At 32.0% G+C, this 18495-nt stretch overlaps 1 protein-coding gene across 2 annotated transcripts; it reads right to left on the reverse strand.

Annotated features, from left to right (window-relative positions):
• Nucleotides 1–1073: 1073 nt before the first annotated feature.
• On the reverse strand, nucleotides 1074–10968 carry LOC130817445 (uncharacterized). Of its 2 annotated transcripts, none has more exons than XM_057683152.1 (8): nucleotides 10392–10968; nucleotides 5713–6105; nucleotides 5345–5628; nucleotides 4964–5265; nucleotides 4696–4872; nucleotides 4297–4376; nucleotides 2070–2459; nucleotides 1074–1981 (listed from the first exon to the last, which is right to left on the reverse strand). In XM_057683152.1, exons 3-7 carry the CDS (start codon nucleotides 5345–5347, stop codon nucleotides 2413–2415), a joined length of 609 nt encoding a protein of 202 aa, XP_057539135.1. In that variant the 5' UTR covers nucleotides 5348–5628; nucleotides 5713–6105; nucleotides 10392–10968; the 3' UTR covers nucleotides 1074–1981; nucleotides 2070–2412. The 2 variants fall into 2 exon arrangements, with proteins under 2 accessions (XP_057539135.1, XP_057539136.1); XM_057683153.1 differs by having other exon boundaries at nucleotides 2070–2451; nucleotides 10392–10967.
• Nucleotides 10969–18495: the final 7527 nt, after the last annotated feature.

The raw sequence follows: 18495 nt of genomic DNA on the forward strand, positions 1-18495 counted from the left end.
GCGTTGCAATTAGACCGGCGTTGTTGTATGGGACAAAATGTTGGTCTATAAAGAAAGTTTTCGAACAGAGGATGAAAGTAACAGAAATGCGTATGCTGAGGTGGATGTGTGGTAATACTATGATGGATAGGACAAGAAATTTGGAATTTAGGGAGAAGTTAGGGGTTGCACCTCTCTCTGCAAAGATGCGAGAGAACAGGTTGAGATGGTTTAGGCATGTGCAGAGAAAAACTCATGACGCCCCGGGAAGAAGGATCGAATGGATCATAGTGGAGGGAAAGAGAATTCGAAGAAGACCTAGGAGAACGTGGGAGGAACAGATTAAAAGTGACTTGCATAAACTTCACCTCTCCAAGGACCTGAGCAGGGATAGGGGCAGTTGGCAACGCCTTATGCATGTCTTAAATTACTAAACCCGTCCCTTTTACCCATAGTTTGTTATTGTTAGTTGTCTTTAATTATCGATCTTTATCTCCTTCTTTACTTTTATCTTGAATATAGTGTTGACAAAGATTTCTTAAACAATATTCTTTTCTAAAAATATCTCGGTCACTTGGGTGAAATTGAGACATTTTTCTCTTTTTTCCGATGTCTTGAGGAAGATTCAAAACATCTATGGAAGTTAATCTTTCTTTATATGTTGGGGTTGGGGTTTTGAATTTTGTATTAGCTTCACTTTCTTTCTCTTCATCTTGAGAAGGAATAGATGATAGAATAGGATTAAGATTATTTGATTGTGTTTGACTTTGTTGAGTTGGATTGGACTTATCACCACTTTCTTTTCTCAAATGTTTTGTAAAAATAGAAGCAATATTCTTTTGTTTTCTCTTTATTATTTTGATTTTTGAATTCTAGCAAGAAGATTAATATACATAGAACACATTAACAAATTATTCAATATTTCTTACTCAAAGAGGATATACAAAAAAATCAAGAACATTTCAATTATTCAAAATACAAACACATTAACAATTTAACATTCACAACTATTCAATTACTCAAAGAATATAAACAAAAAAAATCAAAAAACAACATTTTAACAAAATTTAAAAATAAATGTTGAACAACAAGATTAAAAATTTAAGATTAACACTAAGATTAAAGATTAGAACAATAAAGATTAATATTAAGTTTTAGGATAAAGAGTGAAAATACCTTAAACAAAATCAAAATTTTGATTTTTAGGGATTAGGGTTTAAGTGAAGAGCAAAAAACTGTCGAGCACCTACAGTATAGCCCACAGCAGCAACGTCAAAGCACCACACAGTAGCAGCGACAGATGTCTGTTATGCAGTGGCAGCCGACGGTGGTGCGGTGCAGCAGAGGAGGGTGCGGTGGTGCAGATTTGTGTACAGTTTTTAGGTTTTTTAAGAAAGAGAGAAAGATAGTAATTCAAGACTTATTTGTAATGAGTGCACAAAATAACCCCTCAATGAACCATTGGAATCTCGAAAATAAAGTCCGCACTACCAATTTCACACTTGATCTCCAGTAGAAGTATTTACAGATGCAGAGATAGCCGTAGATGAGGCCGTGGAACTCAGATGGGGTATAAACTCGTATCCACCCACTCTTTTCGGGCCTCATCGTACGTTTTGAGGCCCAAACGATGATAAAACTTCCTTTTACTTGCTGATTCAGAAGCTTTATCAGGCTTTTTCTAATTTATCAATAGAAATCACATGTTATGTATTAATTTAATGATTGAATCAAAAGAAATAAAATTAACTCAAAAGCTAATATAATGGAATAAATACAACTTCGGTGAGAATAGTTTTTTGGGAACAAACACTTCTCATTCATTCTTTGATATATAACCTCATATTTCATAGAGCATCTTTGTAGGTGCTTGGGAAACACTTAATAAGTCTCCACCTTTATTTCCTGTTTTGACCTTCTTAGTCTTACGGGCACATTTCTTAGTGATCCAACCTGTTTTGACATTCTTTTTCTCTTCATCATTTTCAATATGAAAAAGATTCTACAAAAAAGAAAAATTATATTTATTAGTGTCAATTAAATTAATTTTAAAATGTAATTAAATGAATAAAAATATTAAACTTGCTTACCACAGTATCATCCTATACAGAGCTCTTCAAACCCTCTGGAACCTCGTTCCATGCGCACAATATGAAAATCTTACGGATACATATGCCGATTTGTTTTCCATATTACCTACGCCATTTGCCACAAGGTTGACCCAATGCATTGTATTCTAATTGCATGGGTTCTGTGACTTTGAAGCTTTTCGTAGGACCTCGTCCTTTTGTCTTCTCAAACCCAATGTTAGTAATGCTTGTAGGATCATCTACTATCTCCATGGGATATGGTGAAGCTTCTTCAGTCATTTTCTCATATGTAGTGAATGGGTCACCATCCTCTTTGTCACCCCTTTCTTCGGAATCATGATCATCACTTATTTCTTCTCCATCCCGAGATCATAATCCTTATCTGTATCACTATGATGCTCATTGTCAGAAGGCTTCACCTCGGAAACTATTTCAGCTCTTAATTGAAATATATTAGAACATAGGAATGTAATTTCAACCCTAACCATTTCAACACAATAATATATATCAAATAGTGTTGTGCGCCAATTTTGATGCCAAATAAACCAAGCTTGAACGACTTTAAGCAAGTGCTTAAAAATCTTAAAAAAGGCTGCGGTCTTTTAGCCATAATATGCTGCGGTTTTGGCCTCAAGCATTAGTGATAGGAATAGATGGCCTTTTTAAATGCTGCGGTTTAAAACCGCAGCAGAAAAATGAACCATATGCTACGACCCTCCCTAAAACCGCAACATATAGTTTAAGACTACATGCTGCGAAACCGCAGCATGTAGTCTTAAACTAAATGCTGCAAATTTTAGGAAGGCCCGCAACATATGTATATATATATATATATATTTGCTTTTTTCGTTTAATAGTAATAAATAATTCAATAATGTACAATTTATAATCCAATAATAATCACCAATAATCTCTTTGTAAACTCTCGATCGAATATATAATAATATGTACATATACAAATTAAAGTCCTAAATCTAAAATAATTACATTATTTACCAAGAACAAAAAATAGCAAGATATGCGGCAATCTTGTCTTTCAATTCGCGCATTTCCCCATCTCTCAAAGGGCGTGTTTCTCTTGGAATGTCGTATAAAACTTATAATATAATATAAATTTAAAAGACACATAAACATTAGATTTTACCAATAATAGTAAATATATAATATATATTATAATTTAAGAATGTAACAAATTCTTACGGCATCTATTTTTCGACTCCAACCTCATTCACGGATTGTAAGATATCATTCATGTATTTACAAGTGTAGTAGCCGCAATCAACAAGTATTATAAGCATGTCGAAAGCACTAAGAGAAAATAGATGTTGGTGCCAAAAAAAAATAAAAAACCCATAAAATCGGAACTTAGCACGTAATTTTTAGCATATGACTATGATTTTCAAATCTAACCACTTCAACACAATAATATATATCAAATAGTGTTGTGTGCCAAGTTTCGTGCAAAACAAACTAAGTTTGAACTACTTTATGCGCGAAAGTGTCAAAAAAGCTTAAAAATCCATAAAATCGCAACTTAACACGTAATTTCTAGCATATGATATGACTATGATTTTCAATTCTAACCACTTCAACACAATAATATATACCAAATATTGTTGTGTGCCAAGTTTCGTGCAAAACAAATCAAGTTTGAACTACTTTATCTTCGAAAGTGCCAAAAAAGCGTAAAAACCAATAAAATCGTAACTTAACACGTAATTTCTAGCATATGACTATTACTTTCTATTCTAACCACTTCAACGCAATAATATATACCAAATAGTGTTGTGTGCCAAGTTTCGTGCAAAACAAACCAAGTTTGAGAGCTACTTTATGCGCGAAAGTGCAAAAGAAGCTTTAAAACCCACAAAATCGCAACTTAACACGTTATTTCTAGCATATGACTATTATTTACTATTCTAACCACTTCAACATGATAATATATACCAAATAGTGTTGTGTGCCAAGTTTCGTGCAAAACAAACCAAGTTTGAGTTACTTTATGCGCGAAAGTGCCAAAAAAGCTTTAAAACCAAAAAATTGCAACTTAACACGTAATTTCTAGCATATGACTATTATTTTCTATTCTAACCACTTCAACACAATAACATATACCAAATAGTGTTGTGTGCCAAGTTTCGTGCAAAACAAACCAAGTTTGAAATACTTTATGCGCGAAAGTCCAAAAAAAGCTTAAAAACCCATAAAATCGAATAGTGTTGTGTACCTTTACTGCTGTCTATTTCGGAAATGTGGCTCTGGATATAGATCAAATTTCTCCACGCACTTTCTTCATTGTGCTGAAACCTATGGGAAAAGTATAACTATTTATACATCAATGCATGTAATAACATTAATGTAATACTATTTATATATATATAACACTTAAATAAAATTGGTAAAATTTATAAAATTAAGTAGGCATTCAACAAGGCTTTGAATTTTATATTGCGAGGCGGACTTTGAGGTTTTTGTAATGAGTCTAAGACGTGCACAGTGTTCATTAAAGGACATATGATCAGAAGTATCCAATGCAAACTACAAACGCAAATTTAAAATCAACAAATTAGAGATTAAGTGAACTTAAAAATCAAAAGATAAGTTCAATTTCAAAAATAAAACTTACTCTTCCACATATGGAGCCAGAATGAACTTGCCTTCAGATGCAAGGGAATTATTAACAGCAGTCTCAATGTATGCTTTGACGTCATCTGGATCATTTACGCTATCCAAAATCGACTCAGGAAAAAACCATCCAATTTTTATTAGAGGTTCTAAAGAATTTAGCTCCTCGTAAGTTGCACTAAACTCACGAATAAGAAAATTTTGTCAATAATTCGGTTAATAAAAACAATTAAACAATAATGCCCAAATTGTAAGATAATGAACATCACCTCATGTAGACATGGATATGAGCTACATTCAACATTTCTCCTCTCAAAAATTGCCTAATGTCACTAGGACCAATAATTACAAATGGCCCCTCAACAAAGTAGAATTGTTCCTTCCGCAGAGTTAGAACGATTGGGTCTTCCTCACACATGCGAGATGCACATGTGTGCAGCCATTTGCAATCTTGAGAGAGATCTTTTAGCTTCGCATCAGTCAAAATTGGAGTGATTGCCATCAACTTTGACCTAGTCGACACCTTTGATGAGGAACCGATCTCTCTCTTAGAGCCCTTTAGACTCTTTTGCTATTTCAATTTATACAATAAATTAGTATAAGCATGCAATTAAAAAAATAAAAATAAATAAGATACAAATAATTATTACCATGGTAGTGAATCGGACCCAAGCATATGGCCATGTGACGAAACTTTCAAGGGTGTCTGATAATTTCTCAAGGCTCCATTCTGGCAGTGGAATCGGGAGTGAGAAATCTTCAAACCCCTTTAGAATAGTTCTACGGTCACACTGATGTGGCCACTTATAACAGGCATCGAATGTACTGTTTGACCCTCTTTGATTGGCTGTGCCACACCATATGCAACCTCAGTTAAGTCGTCATCACTAGCAACACCTAACTGAGGCAGCAAAAGAGAACAAGGAGTTGTCTCCTGAAAATTGTGTCCTTTAGTATAATAGGCATCACACGTTGCAATTTACTTTAATAAGTGCTTATGTATTTAAAAACTATGTACCTGTACCACTGGCTCGGGAGTTGGCTCCGGAATTTGAGCAACGGAATTCATGATCTCCGGTGTGGGATTTTACCCTTCAGGGGTAGTAATGGGCTGGGGTGCTACGGGGGTAATGGACTCATGTGTTGGCTCGACCGAAGCGTTTGGATCCCCATGTTGACTTTGCTGATCCTCGACAATCGGATTGCCAAGTCTACAGTGGGTGCTCCCATCTTCTGCAACACGGGATCTAGTAACAACATACTCTTTGTCGAATGCCTTCTTTAACCCCACGCGGACGCCTTCTTTTCCGACTACCCGCCCTCTATGGTCTTTCCCTAAGACCATATGCAATGCATCAACATTGCCTCTTGGGGTGAACTCCTCCGTAGCTTCTTTTTCCTTCCAGCCCATCTGTTCAAATAAAAAGTGACATATATAACAATTAGTATAAGTAAATACCAATCGTTTGCCTCACATGGCAGAATTTTATAGTGCGGGTTGTTTTGATATTGGTTTTTTTAGTTCTAATTTTTTTGAAATTATACGGTCTTTTGTGATGATTTATAAATTATGCTCATTGATTAGAAAATTCTGTGAAAACATGCTTCTTCTTACATAGGCATGGCCACGGGGCGGGTTACCCGGAACCGAACCGCTTGGAACCGGAACCGTTTGCGACAGGTTCCGAACCGCCCCGAACCGCGAAACCGTGAAACCGCCGGAAAAAGTTGCCGGAACCGTGAAACCGCCGGAAAAAACCGTCGTGAACCGGGTAAAAAACCTGCGGTTTGGAACCGGAACCGGTCCGGGAGAACCGGTCCAACGGTTCCATGGAACCGGTTCTGGAACCGGAACCGGACCGGTCCGGTTGAACCGGCCCACCGGTTCCATGGAACCGGTTCGCCAAAAGTTACCGTTTATGACCGTTGAACTAGCCGTTGCATTTTTCATTATAAATACTCATTAATTTCAATCATTTTCATTCACAACTAATCTCTTCTCCTACTCTCTCTACTTAATTCTTTAATTACGCAATTATTCTCTTAATTAAATAATTAGTCCTCTTAATTAAATAATTAAATAATTAGTCTTTTAATTATTTCTTAATTTAGTTAGTTACATAATTAATTATTTATTTATTTCTTAATTCTATATTTCTATTATTACTTCAATATTATCAATCATGTCTTCATTTTTGAAAAAAGTCACAAAAAAGTTACTAAAGTGGCAAAATCATTGGGAGGTTCCAGTTCGTCCAAAAGAAAGGCCACTTCTACTCCGTCGGTATCAACAACACCTTCCATTAGTAATTATAATTATGAACATAATTATCCGGAAGGGTACGACCCGGAGTTACATAATTATGCAGAAGAAATGGAAAGAGAAATACAAATTGATGAAGAAGAAGAACAAGAAGAGGAACCAACGACCCCAATTGGGATAAATATATCTCGACAGTCATCAACAAGATCACATGAAGAACAAGGAGAACAACAACAACAAAGACAAGCTCGTGGTAAACGAGTCAATTTCCAAACTATCGGTTAGTTTTATAATTTTATTCTTCAAATTAATTAAACTTTAAATTATTTATTTATTTAATTATAGTTTTATAATTTTAAATTATTTATTTAGATGAAGATGAACCAGTAAGACAACCTTTTCCGGCAATGCCACCTCCTAGTGGTAGAGCTGTTTCACATGTGTGGTCGTATTTCACAAAAGAACCAACCGAGAATCCAGATATTTTCTTATGCACTTGTCAAATTTGTGAAAGTCAAGGAGTAAAGCCCTTAGTTTCATACAGTTTCGCCAGAGGTAAATACTTTTTAAGTTTTTTATACATACTGACATACATAATACATTGATACATTATATATTCATATTTTATAAACATTTATTTATTGTGTTTTGTGAATACGTGTTAGGTGGTGGTACGGAATCTTTTAACAAACATTTGGCAAAGAAGCATGGAATCACAAAAGAAACTCATGCAGCAAGCGGGAGCGGGACCACAAGTGGAAGCCGACAGACACAATGGGACATTCCCATCACAGGTATGCCTTTTAGATACAATCGTAATGACATGATTGATGAATTTTCTAGGTATGTAATTTGTGATGAATTGCCTTTTAACCACGGTGAAAGTAGGGCATACGAGCGTCTCAATAGAAAAACTTTGCAACCACAATATAGAGCAATCTCTAGGAGCACTCTTAAAAGACGCACAATTAAATTATACGAATCAATGCGCTATGAATTAGTTGAAATGTTTAAATCGTTTAATGGTAGGGTTAGCATAACAACTGACATTTGGTCTGCTCCCCCACATTTAGAACCTTATATGTGTGTAACAGCACACTGGATAGATCGAAATTGGATTATGCAAAAAAGAATAATTGCTTTTGAGACAATGCCAGAAAGACATACCGGTGAAAACATAAAATATAGATTAGTAGAGATATGTAGAGAATGGAACTTATTAGATAAAATATTTTGTTGTTCAACTGATAATGCAACCGCGAACATTAAATGTATAGAACTTTTGTTTAACGAACCTGCTTTTAGTTTAATTCTTGGGGGTAGCTTATTACACATACGTTGTTGTGCGCATATAATTAACTTATCTTGCCAAGCAGGCATAAAACAATTAAGTGATTTATTAGAACTAATTAGGGACATAGTGAAATGGCTTAGGATCGAAAAGATAAAAAGACGATATAAACAATTATGTGACCAATACCAACTTAAAAAAGTGTATTGGTCATTAGATACTCCTACACGTTGGGGCTCAACCAACGATTTATTAAGAAAGGCGATTGCTTATCGCCAAGTAATAACACAACTATATAGTGAGTGTACAGATAGTTTCATAGCTGATGACACTTGGGAATTAGCTATAGGTGTACATAACATATTAGAAGCGTATGACCACGCAACTAAGATTTTTTCTTATGTTTATGAACCGAACGTTCACTTAGTAATAAGTGAATGTATTACTATTTTTTATCATCTCCTTAAATATACACATGAAGATACTAACCCAAAATTGAGGCCGATTCTTGCAGATATGATGGAAAAATGGCAAGCATATTTTACCGAATTTCCTTATATTTATGGAATCGCAACCATTTTGGACCCACGTTTTAAAACTGAGGTCCTTACTAAAGTAATAGGATTTTATTACCAATCGTTAGATCGCCCGTCTACTGATGTACATAATTATGTAGGAACATGTAAAAAATATTTAGTAGAACTCTATGATTTTTACGCTAGTGTATATAACCCGAAACGCGATATGTCTAGGCGTGCTAGCGTTTCGGCACGTCCCTCTTACTATAATTCGGTAATAGCTAACATAATGACTCAAGATGATAGTTTTGTAGGATCATCTTCTTCTTCCTCGACCTCATATTTAGAACTAGATAGTTATCTTAAACACCACTTTGAAATAGACCAAAGTATCTATGATATTTTGGAGTGGTGGAAAGAAAAATCTGTTAAATTTCCCATTTTATCGAGAATTGCAAAGGATATCCTTGCAATTCCCGCGTCAACAATTGCGTCGGAGTCTGCTTTTAGTGCAGGTAGAAGAGTTTGGACGAAAAGCGATCTCGTCTTGCTCCACATAGTATTCAAATATGTGTTTACAAGAAAGATTGGGATCAAGATTCGAACACAAGGACTAAGGAATGATGATGATCAAGACGACGATGATGATCCATGGATGATGATGGATACATCTGCATCATCGTCAGGAGGAGAGTCAGCGGAAGCATCTAATCAACCACATGATGATGACGAAGACGAATAGGATCAATCCGACAAACGACAACGATAAATCAACATTCAACAACTATAAATAAAAGGTATGACAAAGAACTACGTGGGCTTTGATTCCTTCGGGATACATAGGCAGCTTAGTATTCATTTGGGTACTAGGTTCAAGTCCATTTTCTCCCTCTTTTTTTATTAATCATCTTTATCGACATTATCATTGATTCGTTTTTTATTAATTTATTTTTTTCATTCTTTTTAGTAAATATTTCAATAACGATGACAACTTGACATGCAATGAATTTCGCTAATAATCAAGTAATCATCAAAGGTACGTCCGCGATATTATAGTATTTTTTTATTATATAAATATTTAAAGAAAAAATAAAAATGGAACCGATGGTCCGACCCGCCCGTCCCGTGAGTTGGAACCGCCGGAACCGCCTCATGAACCGCCAAGGAACCGTTTGGAACCGCCCGGAACCGGAACCGTTCGCGACAGGTTCCAAATGGAACCGAAACCGGGTGGAACCGGAACCGGAACGGAACCGGACCAACCCGGACCGTGGCCATGCCTATTCTTGCAATTTGTATTGCCTAGAAATTTTGGGATGATAAACTTGATTTGTCTAATTGACAGTTAAATTCCCCATTTTTCACAACAAAAGCTTAATATGAGATTATAAATTGGAAGATACATCAATCGAACAATACTTTTGAGCTATATTTCGTATGAATCAGGAAAAATTGGCCGGAAAATTCTAATTACTAAGCATAATCCAAATCGAAAAATCAAAATAAATTCAATCAACTACTCAAAAAATAAAAATAAATGTCAAATTTTAATAATTAAAAAACAATAGATAATACAGCTCCATACATATTGTAGCTTGTTAGATTAATTTGAATTGAAAACGTACCTACGGGCTGCAGGCTCCAGGTTGCAACGTGTGTTAGCAAGTTGCCTGCATCCACCAATATATTAGAGATAAATTCCCAAAACTCCCCATCCCAAAGGACTGAGTATATAAAAACTCAAAGTAACATGAAATCTCCATTAAAATTAGATATAGAGATCGACTCTCATAAGATGATAAAAAGTGGAAGAACTATTTCTGTACTAATGTTGGCGACTGAATGACGGAGAAAGATAGGTATATATTGTTTGAGTAGGGTTTCAGACGTGTTTCTTGCCGTAATACACTGTACACGTGTTTCATACAATTTTTTTTGGAGTTTTATTCTTACCAAAAAAACATGTGGTTGTCCTATTTTGCCGTTACTTTGTCTTCGTCAAAACGGTTCACGAATCATGATCTTCACGCTTCCCTTTTACTTCCGAAAAATAAAAAAAATAAATACCATACTTGATATACCTTCAAAAAATAAGAATCACAAATAAAATTATTTTAATGGATGATATTTAATTACTTCTCCATTCTAAAATACTTGTAAGTTGTAACTAGGGATGCAGGCGGGGCGGCCCCATCGGGGATGTGTTCAATACACTAATTCAATTTTTAATATCTTTAATTATGTATAATAAAAAATTATAAAAATTTGATATTAATAATCTTTGCATTGAAACGAATCAAGCAAGATCTCGCTTGACTATATTATAAATTATAGATTAAAAATTAATCACAAATTAAAAGTGATGAATAAATAGTGTCATTTTTCTAATGTTGCAAGTAATTTGGAATGGAGGAAGTACAAGATAATATTTATTCAGCTACTCTTGTGAGATATCGTCTCTCAGTGAGACGACTTTAAAACATAAAGGCCATATTCTTATTTTCCCTTCAAGTTGTATTAATTGGGCTATTTAGCATATATCAAATATTTCTCTTGGAGAGATTGTCTCTTACAACAATTTGTGATATTTAATTTATTTAAAATCTGATTTTTTTTAAACAGGAGCTAAATCAAGTAAAGTATATTTATGTAATTCATTATAGTAATTATATATACCTAACATGGGATTTGATATATGTAATTGAATGAAAAAAATTATGTATTCAATAAATAATTAAAAATAAAAATAACATTTAATTGTTGATTTAAAAAAATCATATATTCGATAAATTTAATCACAATAATATTTATTGACTCAATTAAAAAAAATGACCAAAGAGAACATAGATTAGCTAATAGTTAAGTACTACTTTTCCTTCCACTTTTTAACACGGGTAAGATTTAGCTAATAGTTAAGTACTACTTTTCCTTCCACTTTTTAACACGGGTAAGATTTTTATCACTTGTATCATGGCAGAATGAGACAACGGTGCTACCACAGTTGTGGTAGCTTACGTGAAAAGATAGCTAATAGATCATAGAAGTTTCTATAAAAAGGCAAAACGTAAATTTTACATTATATGTCCTATTGCGCATTTAATGGAAAGTCACCACATCAGCATACATAGCTGATTCTATATATTAATTTTGCCAAATGTTACACTTGATCATTTGTTAACAAACAATCATTTTATCTTAGCACTTACTCTAGCAAGTTGATATCATTAAATTAATTAGAGACTCATGCCACCAAAAAACCCTAATTAAGTTCCTTAAAGTTTAGGCTACAACACACTTTAGATTCAGCTTCCTAAAAACTCCTTTTGTAACAGACTCAATTTCGTAATATCAATTATCCAATTAATTATCCTTTATCTCCGATTTAAAATTTTTTAATTACCCGATTACCAAAATCAAACCGCCAAAATCCCTAAAACCTTATTATCATTTTCAAATAGCCCAAAAAGCTTAGTTATTATTTATATTACTAGAATTGTTACATTTTAAAATCGTTTTACGATTTAATTAACGTCTACGTTTTAAACTCGTTTTCCACAACAATTTTGTAACGATTATTTTAATAACTCTACAACTTTAATTTTCATCAAAAATCTATTTTATACTTCTAAGAAATTATTTATTATTTCATATTACAAATTTTTATTTATTTATTTATTTTACGATTTCGTCAAAACGTTGTGTTTTAAGTTCTTTTTCTTAACCGAACTTTGTTAAATTATTTTTTTCGACTTTATAACTTTGATTTATATATTTTGACACAAATTATATTTATGAATATTATTATCAACTTTAAAGTGTATTTTTAGCTAATTTTGAATACAAACTAAGCTAAATTTCAATACCAAACCTTAAGCAAACTTACCTATTATTTTGATGTACACCTACTAGCCCCAAAATAGGATAAATTTAAGTTAAAAATCAGCTCCAAACAGCCCCTACAACTAGCCCTCTCTTCCCTAAGAAAACATCATCATTTCACTATATCTTCACTTACACAAGCCACCTAAAAGTTCTTACACCTATCCTGGTCTACCTAGACTTGCATGCACCACCATTAGTCCATTTTTAAGCATGATTTTAAGCATGATAAAACCCCCAAATCAGCCGCTACAAGCTGATTATATCCCCTCCCCATGTCCCTTTGATTTTTACTCATCCTTCCTCCTTAATACACACTTAAACACATTCCTAACTTTCCTTATTTTTTTCCTTATGTTCTTTATGTTTTTAGTTGAAGAATCCCTTGAAGAACAAGCTTAACATCATCCATTTTCAAGTCAAGTTCATCAAATTTTCTCTCTTAAGGTAAGGTTTGTCCATTAAAAAAAAAGGAGATGAATTTTTGCCCATTACCTTACTAACTTGAGTTTTGTTTAAATTGGTTGAGAAGGAAGACCAAACATCGTATCAAGTATCAGAAATAATAATACTTGTCGGCAGCTATACTAACCAAACAGGACAACCTGTTCATCACCCTTATACTTGGATCACAACAAATATAAGAGCTTCATTTCCCTCATGTTACACTTTACGTGATTTAACATATTTTAATAATTAGTCGCGAGCACACAAACATATGATCAAACATACATTATACATTTTATTTTTTTTGATCATAGGTTTTCCCAAGAAAAATATATCTCAAGAATATTCAATTGCAATATTAATATCATAATATTTTTCTCCCAAATTCAATCGCATTTAAAATTATTATTAAAATAATAATATAACTTTCATCAAAATAATAATATTATAAGTATTTCTCTTTCGAATTAAACCGTATCTAATTTCGTTATATAAATAAAAAAATATAAATTTTATCAAAATAGTAATTATAAATTCAAGTTTGACAAAATATAATTTGAGAACATAATATCATACAAAATAATTTCGTATCAAATCATGCACCCATTTAAACACATTAATTATCACTTAGCACATAATACTAACGGGATAGTCCTAATTAGATGGACATTGAGAATTACCTTGTCACGCGATCCTAGACAATGTACGCTCTTAATAATCTTTGTCTACGAATTCGCTGTCTTTAATATCGAAATCTTGCGTTTTCTTGACTTGAATTTTTAAGCAAATGGGAGATGGAGGAAGAGTTTGTAGGAGAAAAAAGGAAGTGTGAGTAATAATGTGAATGAAATTAAGGGTAATTGGTTTAATTTATAATAGTTATGTGGGGTTGGTTATAAGATTTAGAGGGAGAAGTGGGAAATTATTTGTTAATAGGGAGTTATTTATTTATTTTTTTTTTAATTTCTGAAATTTATTTATTTATTTATTATTATTATTATTTAAAAAAAACGGATGTTACATATATATATATATATATATATATATATATATATATATATATATATATATATATATATATATATATATATATATATATATATATATATATATATATATATATATATATATATATTATGTGTATTTTTACTTTAATGTTCATGCATGTAAATTTTATGAATTTCTATTAAGTAAAAATACGTAAAAACGATGTTTTGTGAAGTTTTTGTGAAGTTCTTGTTGTGAATAAATTTTGTGTGGGGTTAGGAACTTTAGGAGTATATTTTATATGAACTTTAAAGTAGTTAAAAGTTAGAAAATCATTTAGGTTCATTTTCATAAAATAATTTCATTAAAATGGTCAATTATGGAATTTTAAGTAATAAAATATGTTCTAATATATTAAAAAGAGGTTAAATATATTATTAATGGATAAATTAGTTAATAAAATAATATTATTATGTCTCCTATAAGTTTGAACCAGAATATAAACTTTCTGTATTTTTTTTATGAATTTTTACTAAGTGTTGGCTACTTAACGGAAAAAACTCAAAAATGTTAAAATATGAAATAAATACTAAATGGACTATTTTGGACTTGAAATTTTTATGAGATTCTTATATTGTCAGTAGGTTTGGAATTTGATCATTGGATAAGCTTATACGACTATCTATTGACCCTTGTGAATTTTAAATAAAACGGTAAATCCAAAACCGATAAAATATAAAATAAATATTAAACGGACTATTTTGGACTTGAAATTTTTATGAGACACTATCATAAACAGTATCATTGTATGAGAACCCTTGGACAAACTTTCGTGGACATTTAAGGACATTAATAATTTTATGTCGGTTTATCGGTAAATTGACAAAACAATTTAGTTAAAATGCATAGGCTCATTTTTATTGAACTTTCTTGTCCAAAACTAATTTCATATAGCTTATGGACATCTAATATATTTTTTAGAATATTTTAATTGGTTATTATGGATTTTAATTTAATTTATATGTTTAATCGATAAAAATTCCTTATTAAATATTACAAAAATTTTTCCATCAGTTTTATAAGTTTATATAGTCTTTAAAGAAATTATATAGCCCTTGCAACCTTGTCATTATTTGTGAATTTTTTTTTGGTAATCTCTTAATTATCGAATTAGCAAATATATTGACTTTTCCTTTAAAGGATGTTGATTTGGAGTTTGACTAGAGTAGGGTTGACTTATAGCAATGTGAAATAAATAACATGGAGTCTTGTTTGAAATAATGTGTACTTGGATGAATAACTCTGATAGTAAGAAAATGTCGAACCACAGACCAGCGTGTAATCCGGCCCGTGTTTCCTGGCACGTAGAAATGCGGGGTTAGACAGGTGGTCCGAGAGAGTCTCATTCTGTAGAAGCTCGAGCATAAAAATTGGTGGAGTGAAATTAGAGTGTGGAACATGTTCCTCCTCGAGCCAGACCTTTACATATATTAGATAGTCATTATTATGTGTGTTTTGCAAATGTGATTTTTGGGTGTAAGTAGAACCATTGGATGAACCTTATAGTTACCAGGTGTAGGTGACTGTAGCCAATACGTTATTTACATTCGTGTGATGAAAGTGAAAAATTGTTGAAAATATTCCAGAATTGAAAATGAGAAACGAGAACCGAGGAACTTAAAATCAAGGCTTGCAATGTACTTTTGCATATCTCGTGAATATATTATGATTGTCATATTATTATATTGTTGAGGAGTTTGTACTCAGCATTAGGCACTGATTCCGATTCAAACGGCTGTCATCCGTATCATGGATGACAGTATTTTGCAGGAAGGTTTAGCTTCAGGTTTTGATCTAGGCCGCTACATTTATTATATATCGAGAACTTAGCTGCTTTTTTGTACCTTTCATGATGACTTGATTATGATGTATCTCTTTTTTTTATTTTGAATAAACAATATTTCTTATCAGATGTAATATTTTACTATTTTATTTTAAAGAATTTTAGTTTGTATGATTTGAAGTTTTTTTTTACAGTTCGACATTTAAGACTTCCGCTACATTATTGTATTAGATATTATTATTATTATTATTATTATTATTAAATGTTAATCATGTATCGAGAATGCCGCTACTATTACACCTTTTATATACTCATATTCTTGAGCGTCGGAGAAGGCCCAAGGACAACCTCCAGAGAGGGACATATTATGTCCAATCTCTAACCCAATAAACATCTTTTCACATTAACTAAGTACTAATCATATTTAGTGCTAATTAATTATATTCAATCTTCGACAAAAGCAAATTCAAATCTCACCTCTTTTGAATTTTTTACAAGTTAAAGGTGAAAATGCAATGATCAGCACATTATGCTAAATATCTTTTTAAATTTACTATAAAACATAAAAAAAAAATCAATTTAATTTTTATTATGTAGCAAATTGGGACATATAAATATAACTTTATATAGTAAATAACTTGTGCAACATCAATTTATTATTTATTGCCATGAGATTCCACTCATAATGATGAAAATTACTTTTAATATTTTACATATAGCACTTTCAAATTGTAATAATTATTTTGTTTTGTGTGACATCTTAATTTAACAACCATTTTAAAATATTTTAAAATTTTACATATCAAATTTTGTGATATCTGATCTTAGTCTTCGTTCCCCAACACTACCCAATTAACACATCTACAACTAATCATGAACTTAATCAAACTTATGCTGAAATGGCATGTCACATGGTTGAATCTCTCAAACTTCCTAGATTATTGACTCTAATGCATCATATCTTATAATTCGCACCAAATCTCTTCTTAATCCAACTGCTCAGACGTGACGAAGTAAAAATTAACAAATTTTTTGAAAGTCTTGTACAATTTTAAATATTATGATTTTTTTTCTAACAATTTTGTATCTTCTAATATTTAACATATACTATAAAATTTAATATTAACACTCTCAATTTTTCGGGACTCTATATAGTTGAACATGTTGAATATGCTCATAACTTTCCTGCCACCATCCTACCTTCCCCAAAATCACCTTGTCAAATCACCTCACCTTTCTCAACTATTACTCTATTTATATCATTCTTTATCCCAAACTCACTCTCAACAACGATTTTAGTTCCCACTTATCATTAATATAATCTTCTCTCTATCCAAAATCTTATAGTTAGTGGAGGTTCTGAGTATGTAAAATGTGTCTAACTACATAGGACCCCTTAAATTAGGAGCATCAAATATTAGTTGGCATTAGTTTATATTGCTTTTGCTTTAATTTAATTATTTATTTTTAGACCTCAATATATATATATATATATATATATATATATATATATATATATATATATATATATATATATATATATATATATATATATATATATATATATATATATATATATATATATATATATATATATATATATATATATCAAAATAAATAGAATTTTAATATTTATAGTGTATTTTTACCCCGTGCTTACTTACATTTGCTATCATGTTGTATTGATTTTTACTTCCTACTTTATTGTTCCCAAAATACATCACTTCTTATTCTTCCTGGCAAGGCTAAACACAACGTCTACTATCTTGTGCAGCCTCTTTTCCCCTCTCCCTATACTGCTACACCTTTTCACAAACCATATACTCTTCAACAATTCTCCTTCTACCTTTGGCATAATAGGCTAGGACATGCACCTTTCATTAAATACACAAATTATTGTAAGAGACGGTCTCTCGTAGAGACGTATTAGATATATTGGCTAAATAACCTAATTAATACAAATTAAAGAGAAATAAGAATATAGACTTCTTATTTTGAAGTCGTCTCTTTAAAAGACGGTATCTTACAAGATTAACTGTTAATTAAAATATCTCACATTTCGGACAACTTGGAAATCAAAAAATGATGTTTGCATCACATGTTTCATTATAAATTTTACCGACCTTTCTTACCCTAACAGTTCCAACTAGAGGTCAGTATCAATATTCCTTCACTATTATTGATGATCACTCTTTAACCACGTGAGTCACACTACTAATGCATCCCTAATTCCCTAGTCATCAAAAACTTTGAGCTCAAGGCCCGCAACCCCACACTCAATATATGAAGCACGTGAAAGTGATCATGACAACGCTTGCAATTTGATGATCACCAGACTTGTTTATGTGCAGGTCGTCCATCATGATCAACTCTAGCATATTGAAAAATACGCGTGTTTGAAACTTAAAAAAAATTTTAAAATATAAGTGGTCAAACACGTCAGTTTAAGATTGACTGTGTATAACGTCATAAAAAAATTACACGCAAGTAAATCTGTCTACCCGCCTATTTTTATTACTCCTTTCTATCCCATTAGAATTATAATATTTATTTTTAAAAGCTCTCATATAGAT

The sequence above is a fragment of the Amaranthus tricolor genome, chromosome 7 (genome assembly GCF_026212465.1).
Source record: "Amaranthus tricolor cultivar Red isolate AtriRed21 chromosome 7, ASM2621246v1, whole genome shotgun sequence".
In the NCBI taxonomy this organism is placed as follows: domain Eukaryota; kingdom Viridiplantae; phylum Streptophyta; class Magnoliopsida; order Caryophyllales; family Amaranthaceae; genus Amaranthus; species Amaranthus tricolor.

What these genes read in the sequence shown, in the direction of transcription:
- LOC130817445 (XM_057683152.1), bottom strand. An exon ending in CATATCCATGTCTACATGAG is followed by an intron (nt 4,873 to 4,963) that starts GTGATGTTCATT and finishes TCGTGAGTTTAG; the next exon opens with TGCAACTTACGAGGAGCTAA. An exon ending in CGAAATAGACAGCAGTAAAG is followed by an intron (nt 2,460 to 4,296) that starts GTACACAACACT and finishes TGAGCATCATAG; the next exon opens with TGATACAGATAAGGATTATG.